The sequence below is a fragment of the Heterodontus francisci genome, chromosome 38 (genome assembly GCF_036365525.1).
Source record: "Heterodontus francisci isolate sHetFra1 chromosome 38, sHetFra1.hap1, whole genome shotgun sequence".
NCBI classification, from domain to species: Eukaryota; Metazoa; Chordata; class Chondrichthyes; order Heterodontiformes; family Heterodontidae; genus Heterodontus; species Heterodontus francisci.
This window is the reverse complement of record NC_090408.1, coordinates 38,802,537-38,821,593: the sequence shown is the minus strand read 5'-3', so window position 1 is coordinate 38,821,593 and position 19,057 is coordinate 38,802,537. Positions and strand designations below refer to the sequence as shown.

At 43.5% G+C, this 19,057-nt stretch overlaps 1 protein-coding gene across 12 annotated transcripts in view; it reads left to right on the top strand.

Moving 5' to 3' along the window:
* Positions 1–19,057, top strand: part of map2k5 (mitogen-activated protein kinase kinase 5) — a 352,983-nt gene that overhangs the window by 213,177 nt on the left and 120,749 nt on the right. For 8 of the 12 annotated variants that reach the window (XM_068018166.1, XM_068018162.1, XM_068018165.1 and 5 more), the window contains one exon: positions 454–525. The exons of the other annotated variants lie outside the window; for them this stretch is intronic. In XM_068018166.1, coding sequence (XP_067874267.1) covers positions 454–525 — 72 coding nt within the window. The remainder of the gene's footprint in view (positions 1–453; positions 526–19,057) is intronic. 12 annotated transcript variants of the gene reach the window in all.

Genomic DNA, 19,057 nt, shown 5'->3' with positions numbered 1-19,057 from the left:
GGTAGAATGTATTAAGAGTTTTAACTGGAAATATTTACTGAATGCCATGTAGATTCCTCATTAAAACCCTTAACTTTACTGTCCCTGCTGTATAATGGGGAGCAGATTTATGGTTATGATTCAGTCCTTGCCTGCCGGTTTCTCATGGCGATGAGGGTGCAATCAGAAGGATTCTTTACTGTACCTGCAAGAGTCCAACTTAAGAACCACATTAGTGGAGGCTATGAATGGGTTGCCTACTTGCCTGTGTCACAAGGAAACTAACTGTGGATGGATTTCTCAAGAGATGGCCTATAAAGCTTTACTTTTTGTTAAATGGGAGGAGATATACAACCTTCCTAACGATTATTATTAAATTGAAGTGCGGATGCATACAATGAATTCCATTTAGTTAGATGTTTGATTATAATTCAGAAATGCAGCGCTTAAAGAGTTATTATATTCCTTTTACAGCCTGAAAGGATAGCAGGTGAACAGTATGGAATACATTCAGATGTGTGGAGTTTTGGGATCTCGTTTATGGAGGTTGGTAAACATATCTAGTTTCATGTTACATCTTAACAAGAAGAATTTTGTCGTCTTCTGACATTTATTTACTGTTTCCTCCATTTTTGCCTTAAAATGTGCTGAAAATCTGCTGTGATGAACAAATCACCTGACTCTGTGTCTAAACCTGTACCTGAAGAATACCTACTTGGGTAAATCACAGGAAGGCTGTAGGTGTCTGTGGAGCACATGCCCTGGTATAAGTCAGAGCCTTCCAGAGAGGACAAGAAAATTACTGCTTCAGTCACCCAGCATAGTAGGAGGCAAATGAGCTCAGTAAACACCACCTCCAAAACCCAGCAATTGTCTTGCTGCATCTACAATGGATCTAGGAACAGGGACAGATAATTGGCCTCTAATTCCAATATTATTGGAATCTGACCAAACACATAATTTCAGAATTCTTGTCATACTTCCTGTGCAACAACAGTGACCGCACTTCAAGTGAATTGTTGTATGTGCTGCTCTTTGAGGTGTCCTGAGAGATGTGATAAGGCATTATATAAATGCAAGTTACTTGCTTCTTATTTTGGTGCCCAATGTTACAAATCATTATATTGCTGTAAAAACAACCAGGATTATGCAGTTCACAACTGCTTCTAATAATGATCCCCTGATGTCAGTGATAACACTATTTTTTTAAAAGGAAGACCAGAGGCAACCTGGAGGTGAAAGTGTTAATGTATATCCCATCACATGAGATATAAGACTATCCGACCTCATTCACTTAAGATAGTAATCACCCAGAGAGGGGATGTTTTTCACTTGGGTTACAGCAACAACACAGTGTGTGTGCGTGTGCGTCTGGAGAGGTGTACAGGGTTAGGGAGGGAACTACAGCGTTTTAGGGCCTTGCCAGCTGATGGCCACCAGTGGTGGACAAACTAAGATCAGGGATGCTCAACAGGCCACAATTAAAGCAACACAGATATTTCAGAGGATTGTAGGGCTGGGTTACAGAAGTAGGGAGAGGCGCGGCCATGGAGGGATTTGAAAATAACGATGGGAATATTAAAACTGAGGTGTGATGTAGGCACATCCTGGGCCATTGTGCAATCACCATTGAGAAGAGACCAGAGTGTCTCCTACTGGGAGGTGGGAAGTAACATAGCTTTACCTTTTTTAAAAAGAGAGACTCCTAGAAAGAGAGAGAAGAAAAGCAGTATCCAGCAGCTTGTTTCCATCAAACGAGAAGGCACGTGCCCTGCAGTAGAATCCTACATTTACACTAAACAGCAGTGAACTAGAAGTGATCCACCATCTTCAACTGAACTTTCAACCAAGAGAGAAAGCTACAATCACCTTAGGCCTGCAACCCAAGAGAACTCAATTTCCAAGAGAATTCAACAGATTTATGTGACCTCCCCGGAAACCTACTCCCCACTTATAATCACGTACCCATTTTTCCTCTCTATCTGTGTGTGTGTGTACGTGTACGTGTATGCGTGCGCGTGCGAATGAGAGAGTAGATGCGATTGTGACAATTTAGGATAAGGCACATTGATCAATAAACAATTGATTTTCTGTTTTTAAACCTACAAGAAAACCTGTCGCTGTTTGTTTATTTGACAAATAAAACACCAAGGGGTTAAACCCTTAAAAACAAAACACACTTGCTGTGTCAGGTGAGGAGGTGAACAGTGGGAGCCACCCACATTGAATCATAGAAAGGTTACGGCACAGAAAGAGGTCACTTGGCCCATCGTGTCTGTGCGACCGAAAAACAAGTCACCCTGCCTAATCCCACCTTCCAGCATTTGGTCCATAGCCCTGCAGGTTACTGCATTTAAGGTGCATGTTATTAAGAAAGTTCTTCCGTTTTTTTTAATATTTTATTTTTTGATGACTTGTGTTAAAATTGAAAAGATTCTATGAATGTGTTTTTTCCCCAAATTCACCAAAAGGACACGAGATGCTGTTTGAACACCACCTGTGCTGGAAGTCATGTGATTTGGGCTCAGTAAACAACAGAACCCTTGGTGACTTGGGGAAAAATGGTTACAGAGAAGCCACACGTCGGGGTTTATGGAGGTCAGGAGGTCAACTCTCTGTTTGGGGTTTGGACATTGTGTTCAGTTTTAGTTGGGTGTGAACTGCTTGATGACAGTTGGTGTTTTCCTGCCAAGGAAGAAAGAAACCACCCAACTCACCTCATTCTCTACCTCTTTGAAGAAATCCTGCAAAGATCCAGTGTGGGAGAGCTAACATCTCTGGAAGAGATAGTTCGGGCACAGTCAAGATATGTTCCCTTCAAGGGGAAAGGTAGGGCAAACAAATCCAGAGTTCTCTGGATGACAAAAGAGGTAGAGATTAAGGTAAAGAAAAAAAAGTGTGCTTATGACAGAAATAAAAACAAAAAAAAAAAAAAATTGCTGGAAATGCTTAGCAGGTCTGGCAGCTTCTGTGGAGAGAGAACATTTCAGGTCAGTGACCTTTCATCAGAACTGGCAAAAAGGGGAAGATCATGTTTAACTAACTTGCTGGAGTTTTTTGAGGAGGTAGCAGAGAGGATTTTCGAGGGCAATGCTATTGATGTGGTGTACATGGACTTTCAAAAGGCATTTGATACAGTGCCACACACCAGACTTGTGAACAAAGTTATAGTTCACGGAATAAAAGGGACAGTAGCAACATGGATACAGAATTAACTGAGTGACAGGAAGCAAAGAGTAGTGGTTAATAAATGTTTATCGGGCTGGAGGAAGGTGTGTAGTGGAGTTCCCCAGGGGACAGTGTTGGGACCCTTGCTTTTCCTGATATATATTAATGACCTAGACCTTGGTGTACAGCACACAATTTCAAAGTTTGCAGATGATATGAAACTTGGAAGCATTATCAACTGTGAGGAAGATAGTGTAGAACTCCAAAAGGACATAGACAATTTGGTGGAATAGACAGACAGGTGGCAATGAAGTTCAATGCAGAGAAATGATTCATTTTGGTAGGAAGAACATGGAGCGACAATATGAAATAAAGTACAATTCTAAAGGGGGTGCAGGAGCAGAGAGACCTAGGTGTATATGTGCATAAGTCATTGAAGGTGGCAGGACAGGTTGAGAAAGTGAGGAAAGACGTGAGGGTAATGGAGACAGTACAAAAAAGATTCACGAGAATGGTTCCAGGGATGAGGAACTTCAGATATGAAGATAGATCAGAGAAGTTAGGACTGTTTTCCTTGGGGAAAAGGCTGAGAGGTGATTTGATTGAGGTATTCAAAATCATGAGGGGTCTGGACAGAGTTAATAAAGAGAAACTGTTCCCACTCGTGAAAGGATCGAGAACAAGAAGGCACAGATTTTAAGTATTTCGTAAGAGAAGCAGAAAAGTGACATGAGGAAAACCTTATTCACACAGCAAGTGGTCAAGGTCTGGAATGCACTGCCTGAGAATGTGGTGGAGGCAGGTTCAGTTGAAGCATTCAAAAGGGAATTCGACTGTTATATGAAAAGGAAGAATGTGCAGGGTTACGGGGAGAAGGCAGGGGAATGGAACTGAGTGAATTGCTCTTTCTGAGAGCCGATGTGAACATGATGGGCTGAATGGCCTCCTTCTGCACTGTAACAATTCTGTGATTCTGTAAAGGAAAGGATTGCATATTCCTTCTTAACCACCTTATCAACCTGTCCTGTTACCTTCAGGGGTCTGTGGACATTCACTCCAAGGTCCCTCACTTCCTCTACACCTCTCGGTATTCTTCCATTTAATAGTGTACTCCTTTGTCTTGTTTGACCTCCCCAAATGCATCACCTCACACTACTTTGGATTGGACATCTCACCACATGGCCGTAACAAACATTGCTTAACCCGGAACTAATGTAGATCAGCGAGCACAGGGGCGACGGGTGAATGGCACTTGATACCAGCTCGGACTCAGGCAGCAGAGTTTTGGATAACTTCAAGTTTACAGAGGATAGAAAGTGGGAGGCAAGCCAGGAGTGCATTGGAATAGTCCAGGCTAGAGGTAAGAAAGGCATGGATGAGGGTTTCATCAGCAGATGAGCTGAGGCAAGGAAGGAGTTGAACAATGTTACAAAAGTGGAAATACCTTAATGATGGTGCGGATTTGTGATCAGAAGCTCATTTTGGGGTGAAATATGACACCCAAGGTCAATCTGGGTAAGCCTCAGACAGTTACCAGGGAGAGGGGTGGAGTTGGTGGCTAGGGAACAGAGTTTATAGCAGGGGCCGAAGACAGTGGCATCGATCTTCACAAAATTTTGTGTGACAATATTTCTGCTTTATTGGATATCAGACAAACAGTCTGACAATTTAGAGAAAGTGGAGGAATCAAGTTGATGGTGAGGTAGAGCTGGATGTCATCATATGGAAACATGTACATGTGGAAACTGTGCTGTGTTTTTGGATTATGTTGCCGAGAAGCAGCATGCAGATGAGAAATGGGAGGGGACCAAGGATAGATCCTTGGGCAACACCAAAGTAATGGTGGAGGAGTGGGAAGAGAAGCCATTACAGGTGATTCTCTGGCCACGATCTATATCAATGACTTGGATGAAGGGATCGAATGTATGGTAGCTAAATTTGCTGATGACACAAAGATAGGTAGGAAAGTAATCTGTCAAGAGAACATAAAGTGTCTGCAAAGGGAATTAGATAGGTTAAGTGAGTGGGCAAACATTTGGCAGATGGAGTACAATGTGGGAAAATGTGAACTTGTTCACTTTGGCAGGAAGAATAGAAAAGTACATTATTTGAATGGAGAGAGACTGCAGAACTCTACGGTACAAAAAGTTAGTTTGCAGGTACAGCAAGTGATTAGGAAGGCAAATGGAATGTTGGCATTTATTGCAAGGGTAATTGAGTATAAAAGTAGGGAGGTAGTGCTACATCTGTACAGGGCCTTAGTTAGACCACATCTGGAGTACTGTGTACAGTTTTGGTCTCCTTACTTAAGAAAGGATATAATTGCATTAGCGATTCAGAGAAGGTTCACTCGACTGATTCCTGGGATGAAGGGGTTATCTTATGAGGAAAGGTTGAGCAGGTCAGGCCTGTATCCATTGGAGTTTAGAAGAATGAGAGGTGATCTTATTGAAACATATAAGATCCTGAGGGGACTTGATAGGGTGGCTGCTGAGAGGAAGTTTCCCCATGTGGGAGTCTAGAACTAGGGGACAGAGCTTAAAAATTAGGGGTCTCCCATTTAAGACTTAGATGAGGATTTTTTTTTTTCTCACCGTGTTGTTAGTCTGTGGAATTCTTTCTCAGAGAGGAGTGGAGGCTGGGTCATTGAATATATTCAAGGCTGAGTTAGATTTTTGATCGTCAAGGGAGTCCAGGGTTATGAGGGCAGACAGGAAAGTGGAATTGAGGCCGCAATCAGATCAGTCATGATCTTAGCAATGCGCAGAGGAGGCTCAAGGGGCTGAATGGCCTATTCCTGCTCCTAATTCTTTTGTTTTTGTATGATTAGTTAGATAAGATGGGACAGGTGAGTATAGTTCCACCTGGCTGAATGACAGTGGAAAGGCGTTAAAGATGGATGGTGTAGTCAAAAGTGTCAAAGGCTGCAGACAGGTCAAGAAGCATGAGGATGGATAGTTTGCCTTTGTCGCAGTCACATAGGATGTCATTTGTGACTGTTTCATTACTGTGGCAATGGCAGAGACATGATTTGAGGGATTCAGATTTGGTGTTCCAGGAACAATGGACATGGATTTGGGAAAGAACAACACATTTAAGGACTTCGGAGAGCAAAGGGAGTTTGGAGATGGGACAGTAGTTTGCAAGAACAGAGGGATTAAGAGTTGTTTTTTGCGGAGAAGGGTGATGGCAGATTTGAAGGAGAGGGGAGCAGTACCTGAAGCGAGAGAACCATTAACAATATCAGCTGACGTGGGAGCCAGGAAGTGAAGTTGGATGATCGACATTTAATGGGAATATGACTGAGGCAGCAGGATGTAGCTCTCATGAACAAGGTGAGCTCAGTGAGGGGAGATCGGAGAGAAACTAGAGAAGGATGCAAGATCAGGGCTAGGGCAGGCTGGAACCTTAGAAGGATTTTGGCCCAGTGGGCTAGAGGAAGGGAGAGTAGTGACAGTGGCAGCTGATCACATGGTCTCAATGATATAGAAGTCCATGACTTCCTTACACTTCTTGTTGGAGGTCAGGTAGAGGACACATGGGAGAAGGGTTTAAGAAGTCAGTTTGTGTTAGAGAAAAGAAGCATTCCATGGTCATCCTGGAAGAGTGAACGGTTTTGGAAGATGAGAGTATGACCTGCTAGTGCTTTACGTGGTCCAGCCAGGTCTGACGGTGAAAGGCTAAACTAATTTTCCACCATGTCTGTTCATGTTTGTATCCCTCAAGCTTAAGGGAATGGAGATGAGGGCCATACTGAGGGAACAGCTAGGGTGAGAGAGAGTAATGTTTTTAATGGGCATTAGGGCATCAAAGCTGGAGGTGCTGGTGTGGTTGAGCAGATCCGTACCTGCAGAAATGTTGTAGTGAACTGAGGGTCAAAGGCTGGACAGTGTGATTTTGAAAGTGCAGTTGTAAGTGAATTGGGAGAGAGTTTCTCCAAGGGTGAACACGAAGTAGCGTTGGGAGGGGGAAGGGACTGTGGGTTGAGAGTGATACAAGGAAGTGATCAAAGATGAGCTTATCTGTGATTGATATTATGGGAGTAGCCATGCCACGCAAGATGGCAAGATCTGTGGGTGGCCTTGAATATACATTGTGAAGTTTACATGAAGGGGGAGATTAAGGGAGGATAGGAGGGTGAGGAAGTCAGAAGAGAGAGAGAGGGCATGATGAATTGTGATGGAGGTTGAAATCGCCGAGGATAAAAAGTCACTCAGTACAGAGACTGAGGAAGGAAAGCAGTGGAGACATCTCTGAGAAACGTTTTATGGTACTTGGGTGGGTGGTAGAGAATGAGGATTTTAAATGAAAGATGTGGAACAAGGTGAGATTCTCAAAGGAGGAGAAAGGGCAGGGGGAGTAAGAGAACAGACTAAGATGTGATTTGGTGATAAGAGCCACACCACCACCATGACGGTCTAGGCAGGGCAAGTGGTGGGAAGGTATAGCCAGACGGGGAATCTTCACTTAAGTGGAAGGTGTCATCAGCACTTAGCCAGGTTTCCGTCAAGGCCATGATGTTGCTGCAATCATCCAGAGTAAGGTCATGAATGGCAAAGGCCTTCTTCATAAGTGAACAGACATTCTGGAGAGAGATGGGGAGAGGGGTGTGGCGATAGCTGATCCACTGGCAGAGTTCACAGGGTCAACACTGGGTGTGGCAAGTTGAAAGGGGAGGAGAATGGCCAAGATGAGCTCCCAGCGGGCTCATTGGTGAGGAGGTCAGTGAGAGAGTAGGATAGGACAGATGAGATCACTGCTCATAAGGAGGCAGCCACAAGTGCCGCAGTGCTTCGGAGAATGCCAAGAGAAGCATGGGCGAATCTGTAGGCTTATCTAATTGGGAGTCAAGCCTGGGATGGTGGCAGGAGAGTAGAAAGGTCAAGGGGTACTGAAGGGTTGGAGTAGGGTGGCCGGAGTACCCAAGAGAGGGGAAATGAAAGGAGACATGAGTACAGGAGTGAGAGATCCAGGAGGGGTAATGAGAGAAGTCAAAACAAAAGGAGAAAAATGTGGGAAGAGAAGTTGAACTAAAAGGCTGGATTGAAATTCATGCCCAAAATGTGTTAAGATCTATGTCTATGAAAAACACTTGTTCGCATGATGTATGGCAAGTTACAGCCAGTGTATAATGTAAATCTTATGAGAAAATAAGCAAATAGCATGAAATTTACCCATGGATTTTGTATTACTTGTAATGTCTACGAGTAGTTCAAAACCTTCATTTGGAACAGCTAGACATATGTGGTAGGTATCTGTGGTGTATCTTGTGTTCAGTTATTTCTAATGTTTCAGTTTATTGAAGGGCATTGAACCCTTCAGTTCAAAGAATACTACACTTCAGTTCACTGATTTGTCTGCATATTTACACTGAGTATTGCAATGGTAATTCTGAGATACTATTCCATTCGACTGACACAAAATGGTAGTTATTAGTAATTTGAATGCCCTAATAGGAATCTATAAAGAGCTGAACAGCTACATTTCAGCTTTGTTTATTCTGTAGCATTGCACCACTTCAGTTTGCTTTGTATATTGCCGTCCATTGGTGACTGAGTTCATATTCTTCTGAAATTAAATTAGGCAATTACAATCCGTCAGACTAATAGATTGATTACAGTTCCTAGGCGAGAAATAGCCAGAAGTTCACCTTCGAAGTCTGTTTTCAGCACGTTTCTTGCCTTCATAAATCATGTTAAAGGAAGCATTTATTTAAAATACTAATTAATGTTAAGTGCCTATTTATGATCCTAAGGCAAGCCCCTATTAACGATTTATAATTTCCACATATGTGCTCAAATTAGAAGCAATGCAATGATTTGATATTCAGGCTCAATAGGTTTTCTAGTGTAAATTGTGATTTACCTTTTTCATATATTGTAGCTCTCGCAATGGGATATGTGAAGAGCTCTGTTGTTTTTATTGCATTGAAATGGTTCTGCTGGATGGTTGAGCCATTCAGATAATATAATGTGCAATAATTAAGAGAAGTTCAAGTAGAAAATATTTTTTATAATGAGGTAAAATGCTATATTATCTATTTTGCTCCAGTTTAAATTTGAAGATATTTCTGAGTACAACCCTTTGTGACCTTGTACACATTTTTAAGAGTATATGTCATATAATTTTGCTTTCTAAGGGCAAAACCCCATAATATTCTCCTGTGAGTCTTGAGCTGGTGTTATTCTACAATGATAACACAATAGTCTTCATTCAGCACTACTTTTAACTTTCATTACCACTTTTTTTTTATTTTATTGTATATCCTTTTATTTTACAGTATATCCTTCCTAAGAGAGCATTAGTTAATCGTGAGTAAAAGTCCTGGTTTTTGATTTCATGCATAAACTATTCAAGCATCAATGATGTTTGTTTAAGACACCATCCATGCTTCTTGAATTAATCACTTCTAACCAGAACTCTATCTGTCTAGGAATTTCCATAGAAATCTGCAATAAGAACTTTACACAGGAGCATACTACCCTTCACTGAGCCTGTGTTCTTCAGAAAAAGCGCATATCTCAAAAATAGAAAGGAATTGGAAGTAAAATCATGGACGAATATATAATAGATATAAAAATCAGGAAAAATGTTAACTTAGTATAGCCATGTGCAGAAAGTCAGATGGTATTAGTAAATTGGGTGCTGTGGCCTAAGGTCCATAGCATCATAGAATGGTTACATCACAGAAGGAGGCCATTTGGCCCATCAAGTCCATGCTGGCTCTCCACAAGAGCAATTTAGCTAGTCCCACTTCCCTGTCCTTTTCCTGTAGCCCTGCAAATTTTCTCTGTTCTGGTGCTTATCCAGTTCCTTTTGAAAACCATGATTAAATCTGCTTCTACCACCCTCTCAGGTAGTGCATTCCAGATCCGAACCACTGGCTGCATAAAAACCCTTTTCTTTCTCATGCCACTGTTGGTTCTTTTGCCAATCACCTTAAATCTGTGTCTTCTGATTCTCGAATCTTCCGTTAATGGGAACAATTTCTCTCCATCTACTCTATCTAGACCCCACCTACCTGGCCATGATTTTGAACACCTCTTTCAAATCTCCTCGCAACCACCGCTTCTGTGAAGAGAACAACCTCAGCTTCTCCAATCTATTCATGTGACTGAAGTCCCTTATCCCTGGAACCATTCTCATAAATCTTTTCTGCACCCTCTCTCAAGACTTCACATCCTTTCTAAAGTGCAGTCCCCTAATTTGGGTGCGATACTCCAGTTGAGGCCAAACCAGTCTTTTATAAAGTGGGTGAAAAAGTGGCAAATGGAATTCAGTCAGGCTAAGTGTGAGGTAATGCACTTGGGGAGGGCAAACAAAGCAAGGGAATACACAATAAACGGAAGGATATTGAGAGGGGTAAAAGAAGTGAGAGACCTTGGAGTGTATGTCCACAGGTCCCTGAAGGTGGCAGGACAGGTAGATAGCATGGTAAAGAAGGCATATGGAATGCTTTCCTTTATTGGCTTAGGTATAGAATACAAAAGTAGGGATGTAATGCTGGAACTGTATAAAATGTTGGTTAGGCCACAACTGGAGTATTGCATACAGTCTGGTCACCACATTACAGGAAGGACATATTGCACTGGAGAGAGTACAGAGGAGATTTGCAAGTATGTTGCCAAGGCTTGAAAGTTGCAGCTATGAGGAAAGATTGGATAGGCTAGGGTTGTTTTCTTTAGAACAGAGGAGGCTGAGGGGTGACTTAATTGAGGTGTGCAAAATTGTGAGGGGCCTAGATAAAGTAGACAGAAAGGACCTGTTTCCCCTAACGGAGAGGTCAGTTACCAGGGGGCACAGATATAAGGTGATTAGTAGAAGGATTAGAGGGGACATGAGGAAAATCTTTTTCACCCAAAGGGTGGTAGGTGTATGGAATTCACTGCCAGGAATGGTGGTGGAGGCAGAAACCCTCAGCTCCTTTAAAAGGTACCTGGACATGCACTTGAAGTGCTGTAACCTGCAAGGAAGGTGGGATTAGATTGGGCGGCTAGTTTTTTCACCCGGCGCAGACACGATGGGCTGAATGGCCTCCTTCTGTGCCGTAATTTTTCTATTGTTTCTAGAAAGGTCCATCATGACTTTTTGTTTTGTACTTTATGCACCTATTTATAAAGCCCAGGATCCCATATACCTTTTTAACCACTTTCTCAGCCTGCCCTGCCACCTGCAACAATTTGTGCACATATACTCCTGGGTCTGTCTGTTCTTGCACCCCCTTTAGAATTGAACCTTTTATATTATATTGCTTCTCTTTATTCTTCCCACCAAAATGTAACACTTCACACTTCTCTGCATTAAATTTCACCCGCCATGTATCTGCCCGTTCCACCAGCCTGCCTATGTCCTCTTGAAGGCTGTCACTATCCTCCTTACAGTTCACTATACTTCCAAGTTTTGTATCATCTACAAAGTTTAAAATTGTGCTCTGTACACCCAAGTCTATGTCATTAATTTATTATCAAAAGCAGTGGTCCTCGTACCACCCCTAGACAACCCAACGGTATACCTTCCTCCAGTACAAAAAACAACTGTTTGCCACTACTCTCTATTTCCTGTCGCTCAGCCAGCTTCGTATCCATGCTGCCACTATCCCTCTTATTCCATGGGCTTCAGCTTTGCTGGTAAGTCTATCATGTAGCACTTTATCAAACACTTTTGCAAGTCTATATACACCACATCAACCACATTATTAGATTAGAATTAGATTAGAACATTACAGCGCAGTACAGGCCCTTCGGCCCTCGATGTTGCGCCGACCTATGAAACCATCTGACCTACACTATTCCATTTTCATCCATATGTCTATCCAATGACCACTTAAATGCCCTTAAAGTTGGCGAATCTACTACTGCAGCAGGCAGGGCGTTCCACGCGCTTACTACTCTCTGAGTAAAGAAACTACCTCTCACATCTGTCCTATATCTATCACCCCTCAACTTGAAGCTATGTCCCCTCGCGTTTGCCATCACCATCCGAGGAAAAAGACTCTCACTATCCACCCTATCTAACCCTCTGATTATCTTATATGTCTCTATTAAGTCACCTCTCCTCCTCCTCCTCTCCAACGAAAACAACCTCAAGTCCCTCAGCCTTTCCTCGTAAGACCTTCCCTCCATACCAGGCAACATCCTAGTAAATCTCTTCTGCACCCTTTCCATAGCTTCCACATCCTTCCTATAATGCGGTGACCAGAACTGCACGCAATACTCCAGGTGCGGTCTCACCAGAGTTTTGTACAGCTGCAGCATGACCTCGTGGCTCTGAAACTCGATCCCCCTACTAATAAAAGCTAACACACCATATGCCTTCTTAACAGCCCTATTAACCTGGGTAGCAATTTTCAGGGATTTATGCACCTGGACACCAAGATCTCTCTGTTCATCTGCACTACCAAGAATCTTCCCATTAGCTCAGTACTCTGCATTCCTGTTACTCCTTCCAAAGTGAATCACCTCGCACTTTTCGGCATTAAACTCCATTTGCCATCTCTCAGCCCAGCTCTGCAGCCTATCTATGTCCCTCTGTACCCTACAACATCCTTCGGCACTATCCACAACTCCACCGACCTTAGTGTCATCCGCAAATTTACTAACCCACCCTTCTACACCCTCTTCCAGGTCATTTATAAAAATGACAAACAGCAGTGGCCCCAAAACAGATCCTTGCGGTACACCACTAGTAACTAAACTCCAGGATGAACATTTGCCATCAACCACCACCCTCTGTCTTCTTTCAGCTAGCCAATTTCTGATCCAAAGCTCTAAATCACCTTCAACCCCATACTTCCGTATTTTCTGCAATAGCCTACCGTGGGGAACCTTATCAAACGCCTTACTGAAATCCATATACACCACATCCACTGCTTTACCCTCATCCACCTGTTTGGTCACCTTCTCGAAAAACTCAATAAGGCTTGTGAGGCACGACCTACCCGTCACAAAACCGTGCTGACTATGTCTAATGAACTTATTCTTCTCAAGATGATTATAAATCCTGTCTCTTATAGCCTTTTCCAACATTTTACCCACAACCGAAGTAAGGCTCACAGGTCTATAATTACCAGGGCTGTCTCTACTCCCCTTCTTGAACAAGGGGACAACATTTGCTATCCCCCAGTCTTCCGGCACTATTCCTGTCGACAATGACGACATAAAGATCAAGGACAAAGGCTCTGCAATCTCCTCCCTAGCTTCCCAGAGAATCCTAGGATAAAGACCATCTGGCCCAGGGGACTTATCTATTTTCACACTTTTCAAAATTGATAACACCTCCTCCTTGTGAACCTCAATCCCATCTAGCCTAGTAGTCTGAATCTCAGTATTCTCCTCAACAACGTTTTCTTTCTCTACTGTAAATACTGATGCAAAATATTCATTTAACACTTCCCCTATCTCCTCTGATTCCACACACAACTTCCCACTACTATCCTTGATTGGCCCTAATCTAACTCTAGTCATTCTTTTATTCCTGATATACCTATAGAAAGCCTTAGGGTTTTCCCTGATCCTATCCGCCAATGACTTCTCGTGTCCTCTCCTTGCTCTCCCTTTAGATCCTTCCTGGCTAGCTTGCAGCTCTCAAGCGCCCTAACTGAGCCTTCACGTCTCATCCTAACATAAGCCTTCTTCTTCCTCTTGACAAGCGCTTCAACTTCTTTAGTAAACCACGGCTCCCTCGCTCGACAACTTCCTCCCTGCCTCACAGGTACATACTTATCAAGGACACGCAGTAGCTGCTCCTTGAATAAGCTCCACATTTCGATTGTTCCCATCCCCTGCAGTTTCCTTCCCCATCCTACGCATCCTAAATCTTGCCTAATCGCATCATAATTTCCTTTCCCCCAGCTATAATTTTTGCCCTGCGGTATATACCTGTCCCTGCCCATCGCTAAGGTAAACCTAACCGAATTGTGATCACTATCACCAAAATGCTCACCTACATCTAAATCTAACACCTGGCCGGGTTCATTACCCAGTACCAAATCCAATGTGGCATCGCCCCTGGTTGGCCTGTCTACATACTGTGTCAGAAAACCCTCCTACACACACTGGACAAAAACTGACCCATCTAAAGTACTCGAACTATAGTATTTCCAGTCGATATTTGGAAAGTTAAAGTTATCCTCATCAACCCTCTTTGTTACTCATAAAAAAATCTCAGTCCAGGCATCGCAGTGTGACTTTGCACTGAGTGCTGGGAGTTGGGTGAGTTGAGGGAATCTTAATCTCTTTCTAAAAATGTAATTTTGTTTCTATTTAACATTTAACTGAAAGTTACTTTTTAAAGTCTAAATTTCATTCAAGGGCCTAAGCAGGGATATACAAGCTATCTACTGGGGCGCAGCTGTTGTTAGTTAATTAAGGAAGCTAGCTTACATAGAAACATAGAAAATAGGAGCAGGCGTAGGCCATTCGGCCCTGCTCCACCATTCAAAAAAGATCATGGCTGATCGTCTAATTCAGTACCCTGTTCCCGCTTTCTCCTCATATCCTTTGATCCCTTTGGCATTAACAAATATATCTATCTCCTTCTTGAATATATTTAATGACTTGGCCTCCACTGCCTTCTGCGGTAGAGAATGCCACAGGTTCACCACCCTCTGAGTGAAGAAATTTCTCCACATCTCATTTCTAAATGGCATACCCCATATCCTGAGACTGTGACCCCTGGTTCTGGACTCCCCAGCCATGAGGAACATCCTCCCTGCATGTTGCCTGTCTAGTCTTGTTAGAATTTTATAGGTTTCTATGAGATTCCCTCTCATTCATCTAAACTCTAGTGAATATAGGCCTAGTCGACCCAATCTCTCCTCATATACCAATCCTGCCATCCCAGGAATCAGCCTAGTAAATCTTCTTTGCATTCCCTCCATGGCAAGAACATCCTCCCTCAGATAAGGAGACCAAAACTGCACACAATACTCCAGATGTGGTCTCACCAAGGCCCTGTGTAACTGCAGTAAGACATCCTTGCTCCTGTACTCAAATCTTCTTGCAATGAAGGCCAACATACTATTCGCCTTCCTAACTGCTTGCTGCACCTGAATGCTTGCTTTCAGCGACTGGTGTACAAGGGCACCCAGGTCTCGTTGCACCTCCCCCTTTCCCAATCTATCACCATTCAGATAATTTGCCTTTCTGATTTTGCAACCAAAGTGGATAACCTGACATTTATACACGTTATACTGCATCTGCTATGCATTTGCCCACTCACCCAACTTGTCCAAATCACATTGGAGCCTCTTTGCAACCTCCTCACAGCTCACATTCCCCCCCAGCTTAGTGTGGTCTGTAAACTTGGAAATGTTACATTTAGTTCCCTCACCCAAGTCATTAATATATATTGTGAATAGTTGGGGCCCAAGCACTGATCCCTGCGGTACCCCACTAGTCACTGTCTGCCACCCGGAAAAAGACCTGTTTATTCCTACTCTGTTTCCTGTCTGTCAACTAATTCTCAATCCACGCCAGTATATTACCCCAATCCCCTGTGCTTTACATTTGCACACTAACCTCTTATGTGGGACCTTATCAAAAAGCCTTCTGAAAATCCAAATACAGCATATCCACTGGCTCTCCATTATCTATTTGAATGGTTACATCCTCAAAAATCTCCAATAGATTTGTTAAGCATGATTTTCCTTTCGTAAACCCATGCTGACTGAACTGGTTTTGCTGTACCTGGGGCTCAGCTAATCTCTTTAGTTTCAGAATATATAATTACAGGCATCTCAGTGCAACTTAGCACTGAGTGCGACTTGAACAGAGTGCTGGGAGTTCAGTGAGTTGAGGGAGTTGGGGCAGGAGTTGCTCCTTTGCCTTTTCTGACTTTTTCAACCTGTAGGATTTGGTTCTTACTCTATTAAAGGGGAAGATGCTAGCTGTTTGGTGAGTATCTGGGAAGTGGTTAAGATCTGTTCTATTCCTAAAGTTTAAAATAGTACAGGAACTGGTGTAAGGTTAATAAAATATATAGAAAAGGAAATTAAAGGGCGGCACAGTGGTGCAGTGGTTAGCACTGCAGCCTCACAGCTCCAGGGACCCGGGTTCAATTCTGGGTACTGCCTGTGTGGAGTTTGCAAGTTCTCCCTGTGACCGCGTGGGTTTTCACCGGGTGCTCCGGTTTCCTCCCACCGAAATCGCCCCTAGTGTAGGTTGGTGGTAAGGAATAGGGGATTACTGTAGGGTCAGTATAAATGGGTGGTTCTTGGTCGGCACGGACTCGGTGGGCCGAAGGGCCTGTTTCAGTGCTGTATCTCTAAATAAATAATTGAATGAAATAATTAAGTAGTTAATTAAAACACATTAAGGATGGCAGGACAGGTGATGTGTCACGACTGCAGCTCCTGGATGCCAGTGCGATCCAGAGCAAACACGTCTGCAGTAAGTGTTTGTGGCTCAAGGAGCTTCGGCTCAGAGTCATTGAGCTGGAGGCCGAGCTGCAGACACTGCGACACATCAGAGAGGGGGAAAGTTACTTGGACACTTTGTACCAGGAGGCGATCACACCCCTTAGGTTGGGGTCTTCTGATTTGGTCAGTGGTCAGGGACAAGAAAGTATGGCTGCAGCTGAGGCAGGTCACGGGACCCAGAGGGCAGGATCCTCAACCTTTGCAATTGTCCAACAGGTTTGAGGTTTTTTCAGCATGTTTGGATGAGAGTGTAGGCTCAGAGTGGATGAGCTAACTGACCATGGCCCTGTGGTACAGTAAGCCATTCAGGAGGGGGGATCAAAAAGGAATGTAATGGGAACAGCATAGTGAGGGGGATTGACACTGTTCTCAGCAGCAAAGAGAGTCCAGAAGACTCTGTAGACTGCCTAGTGCCAGGTTTTGGGACATGTGCTCAGGGCTGAAGAGGAATTTACAGTGGGAGGGGGAGGATCCAGTTGTTGTGGTCCATTTAGGAGCCAATGACATAGGCAGGACGAGGAAAGAGGTTCTGCATAGTCAGTATGAGGAGCAAGGCACCAAATTAAGCAGGACCTCAAAGGTAATAATCTCTGGATTATTACCTGAGCCACATGCAAATTGGCATAGGGCAAATAAGATTAGAGAAATGAATGCATGGCTCAATGACTGGTGCAGTAGAAGCAGGTTCTGGTTCGAAGGATACTGGCACCAGTACTGGGGAAAGTGGGGGCTGTACCATTGGGACGGTCTACACCTGAAACGTGCTGGGGCTGCCGTTGGAGCGAGCTGCATAACTAGGGAAATAGAGAGGGTTTTAAAATAAATAGTCGGAGCAAGGGATCAAATTTGGGAAGATGTGGTAAATCAAAGAGTAGAGACGAGGCAAGAGAGAAAGGTATTAATATGGGAAATAATAGATTGTGACAGGAAGGGATAGAGTGTACAAATCTAAGAGTAAATCAGTCAAGGCTAGACATTACAGAGCCTTTAGTTTTGTCCTTTTATTATTTTTGTATCTGAATGCACATTGCATTTGAAACAAAATAAATGAACTGTCAACACAATTAGAAATAAATAAGTACGATCTGATAGCCGTTACAGAGACATGGCTGCAGGGTGACATAGATTGGGACCTGAATATTGAAGGGTACATGACACTTAGGAAGGACAGGAAGCTAGGAGAAGGTGGAGGGGTGGCTTTGTTAATTAATGATGGTATTGGCGCATTGGAAAGGGACAATCTAAGTTCAAGAAACTAGGATGTAGAAGCGGTTTGGGCCGAGATGAGAAATAAGAAAAGCAAGAAGTCACTCGTGGGAGTGGTGTACCCAAACAGTAAGCACACGGGTGGGACAGAGTATGAAGGAAGAAATAATGGGAGCTTGTCAGAAAGGTACAGCGATAATCATGGGGGATTTTAATCTACGTATAGACTGGAAAAATCAGATGGGAAAAGGTAGCCTAGGTGAGGAGTTCCTAGAATGTTTTCAGGAGTGTTTCTTAGAATAGCACATTCTGGAGCCAACCAGAGAGCAGGTTATTCTAGACTTGGTATTGTGCAACGAGATAGGATTAATTGATGACCTCATAGTGAAGGCGGCCCTAGGTAGCAGCAATCATAATATGATTGAATTTTACATTCCGTTTGAGGGAGAGAAGAATGGGTCCAAGACTAGTATTTTATGCTTAAATAAGGGCAATTAGAGGGCATGAAAGCATAGCTAGCTAAAGTGAACTGACAATTTGGGTTAAGGGATAGGTCAATAGAATTGCAGTGGCAGACATTTAAAGGGATAAAGAAGAACAAAGAACAGTACAGCACAGGAACAGGCCATTCGGCCCTCCAAGCCTGCGCCGATCTTGATGCCTGCCTAAACTAAAACCTTCTGCATTTCCGGGGACCATATCCCTTTATTCCCATCCCATTCATGTATTTGTCAAGATGCCTCTTAAACGTCATTATCGTACCTGCTTCCACCACCTCCCCCGGCAGCAAGTTCCAGGCACTCACCACCCTCTGTGTAAAGAACTTGCCTCGCACATCCCCTCTAAACTTTGCCCCTCTCACCTTAAACCTGTGTCCCCTAGTAACTGACTCTTCCACTCTGGGAAAAAGCTTCTGACTATCCACTCTGTCGATGCCGCTCATAATTTTGTAAACCTCTATCATGTCACCCCTCCACCTCCGTCGTTCCAGTGAAAACAATCCGAGTTTATCCAACCTCTCCTCATAGCTAATGCCCTCCAGACCAGGCAACATCCTGGTAAACCTCTTCTGTACCTTCTCCAAAGCCTCCACGTCCTTCTGGTAGTGTGGCGACCAGAATTGCACGCAATATTCTAAGTGTGGCCTAATTAAAGTTCTGTACAGCTGCAGCATGACTTGCCAATTTTTATACTCTATGCCCCGACCGATGAAGGCAAGCATGCCGTATGCCTTCTTGACTACCTTATCCACCTGCGTTGCCACTTTCAGTGACCTGTGGACCTGTA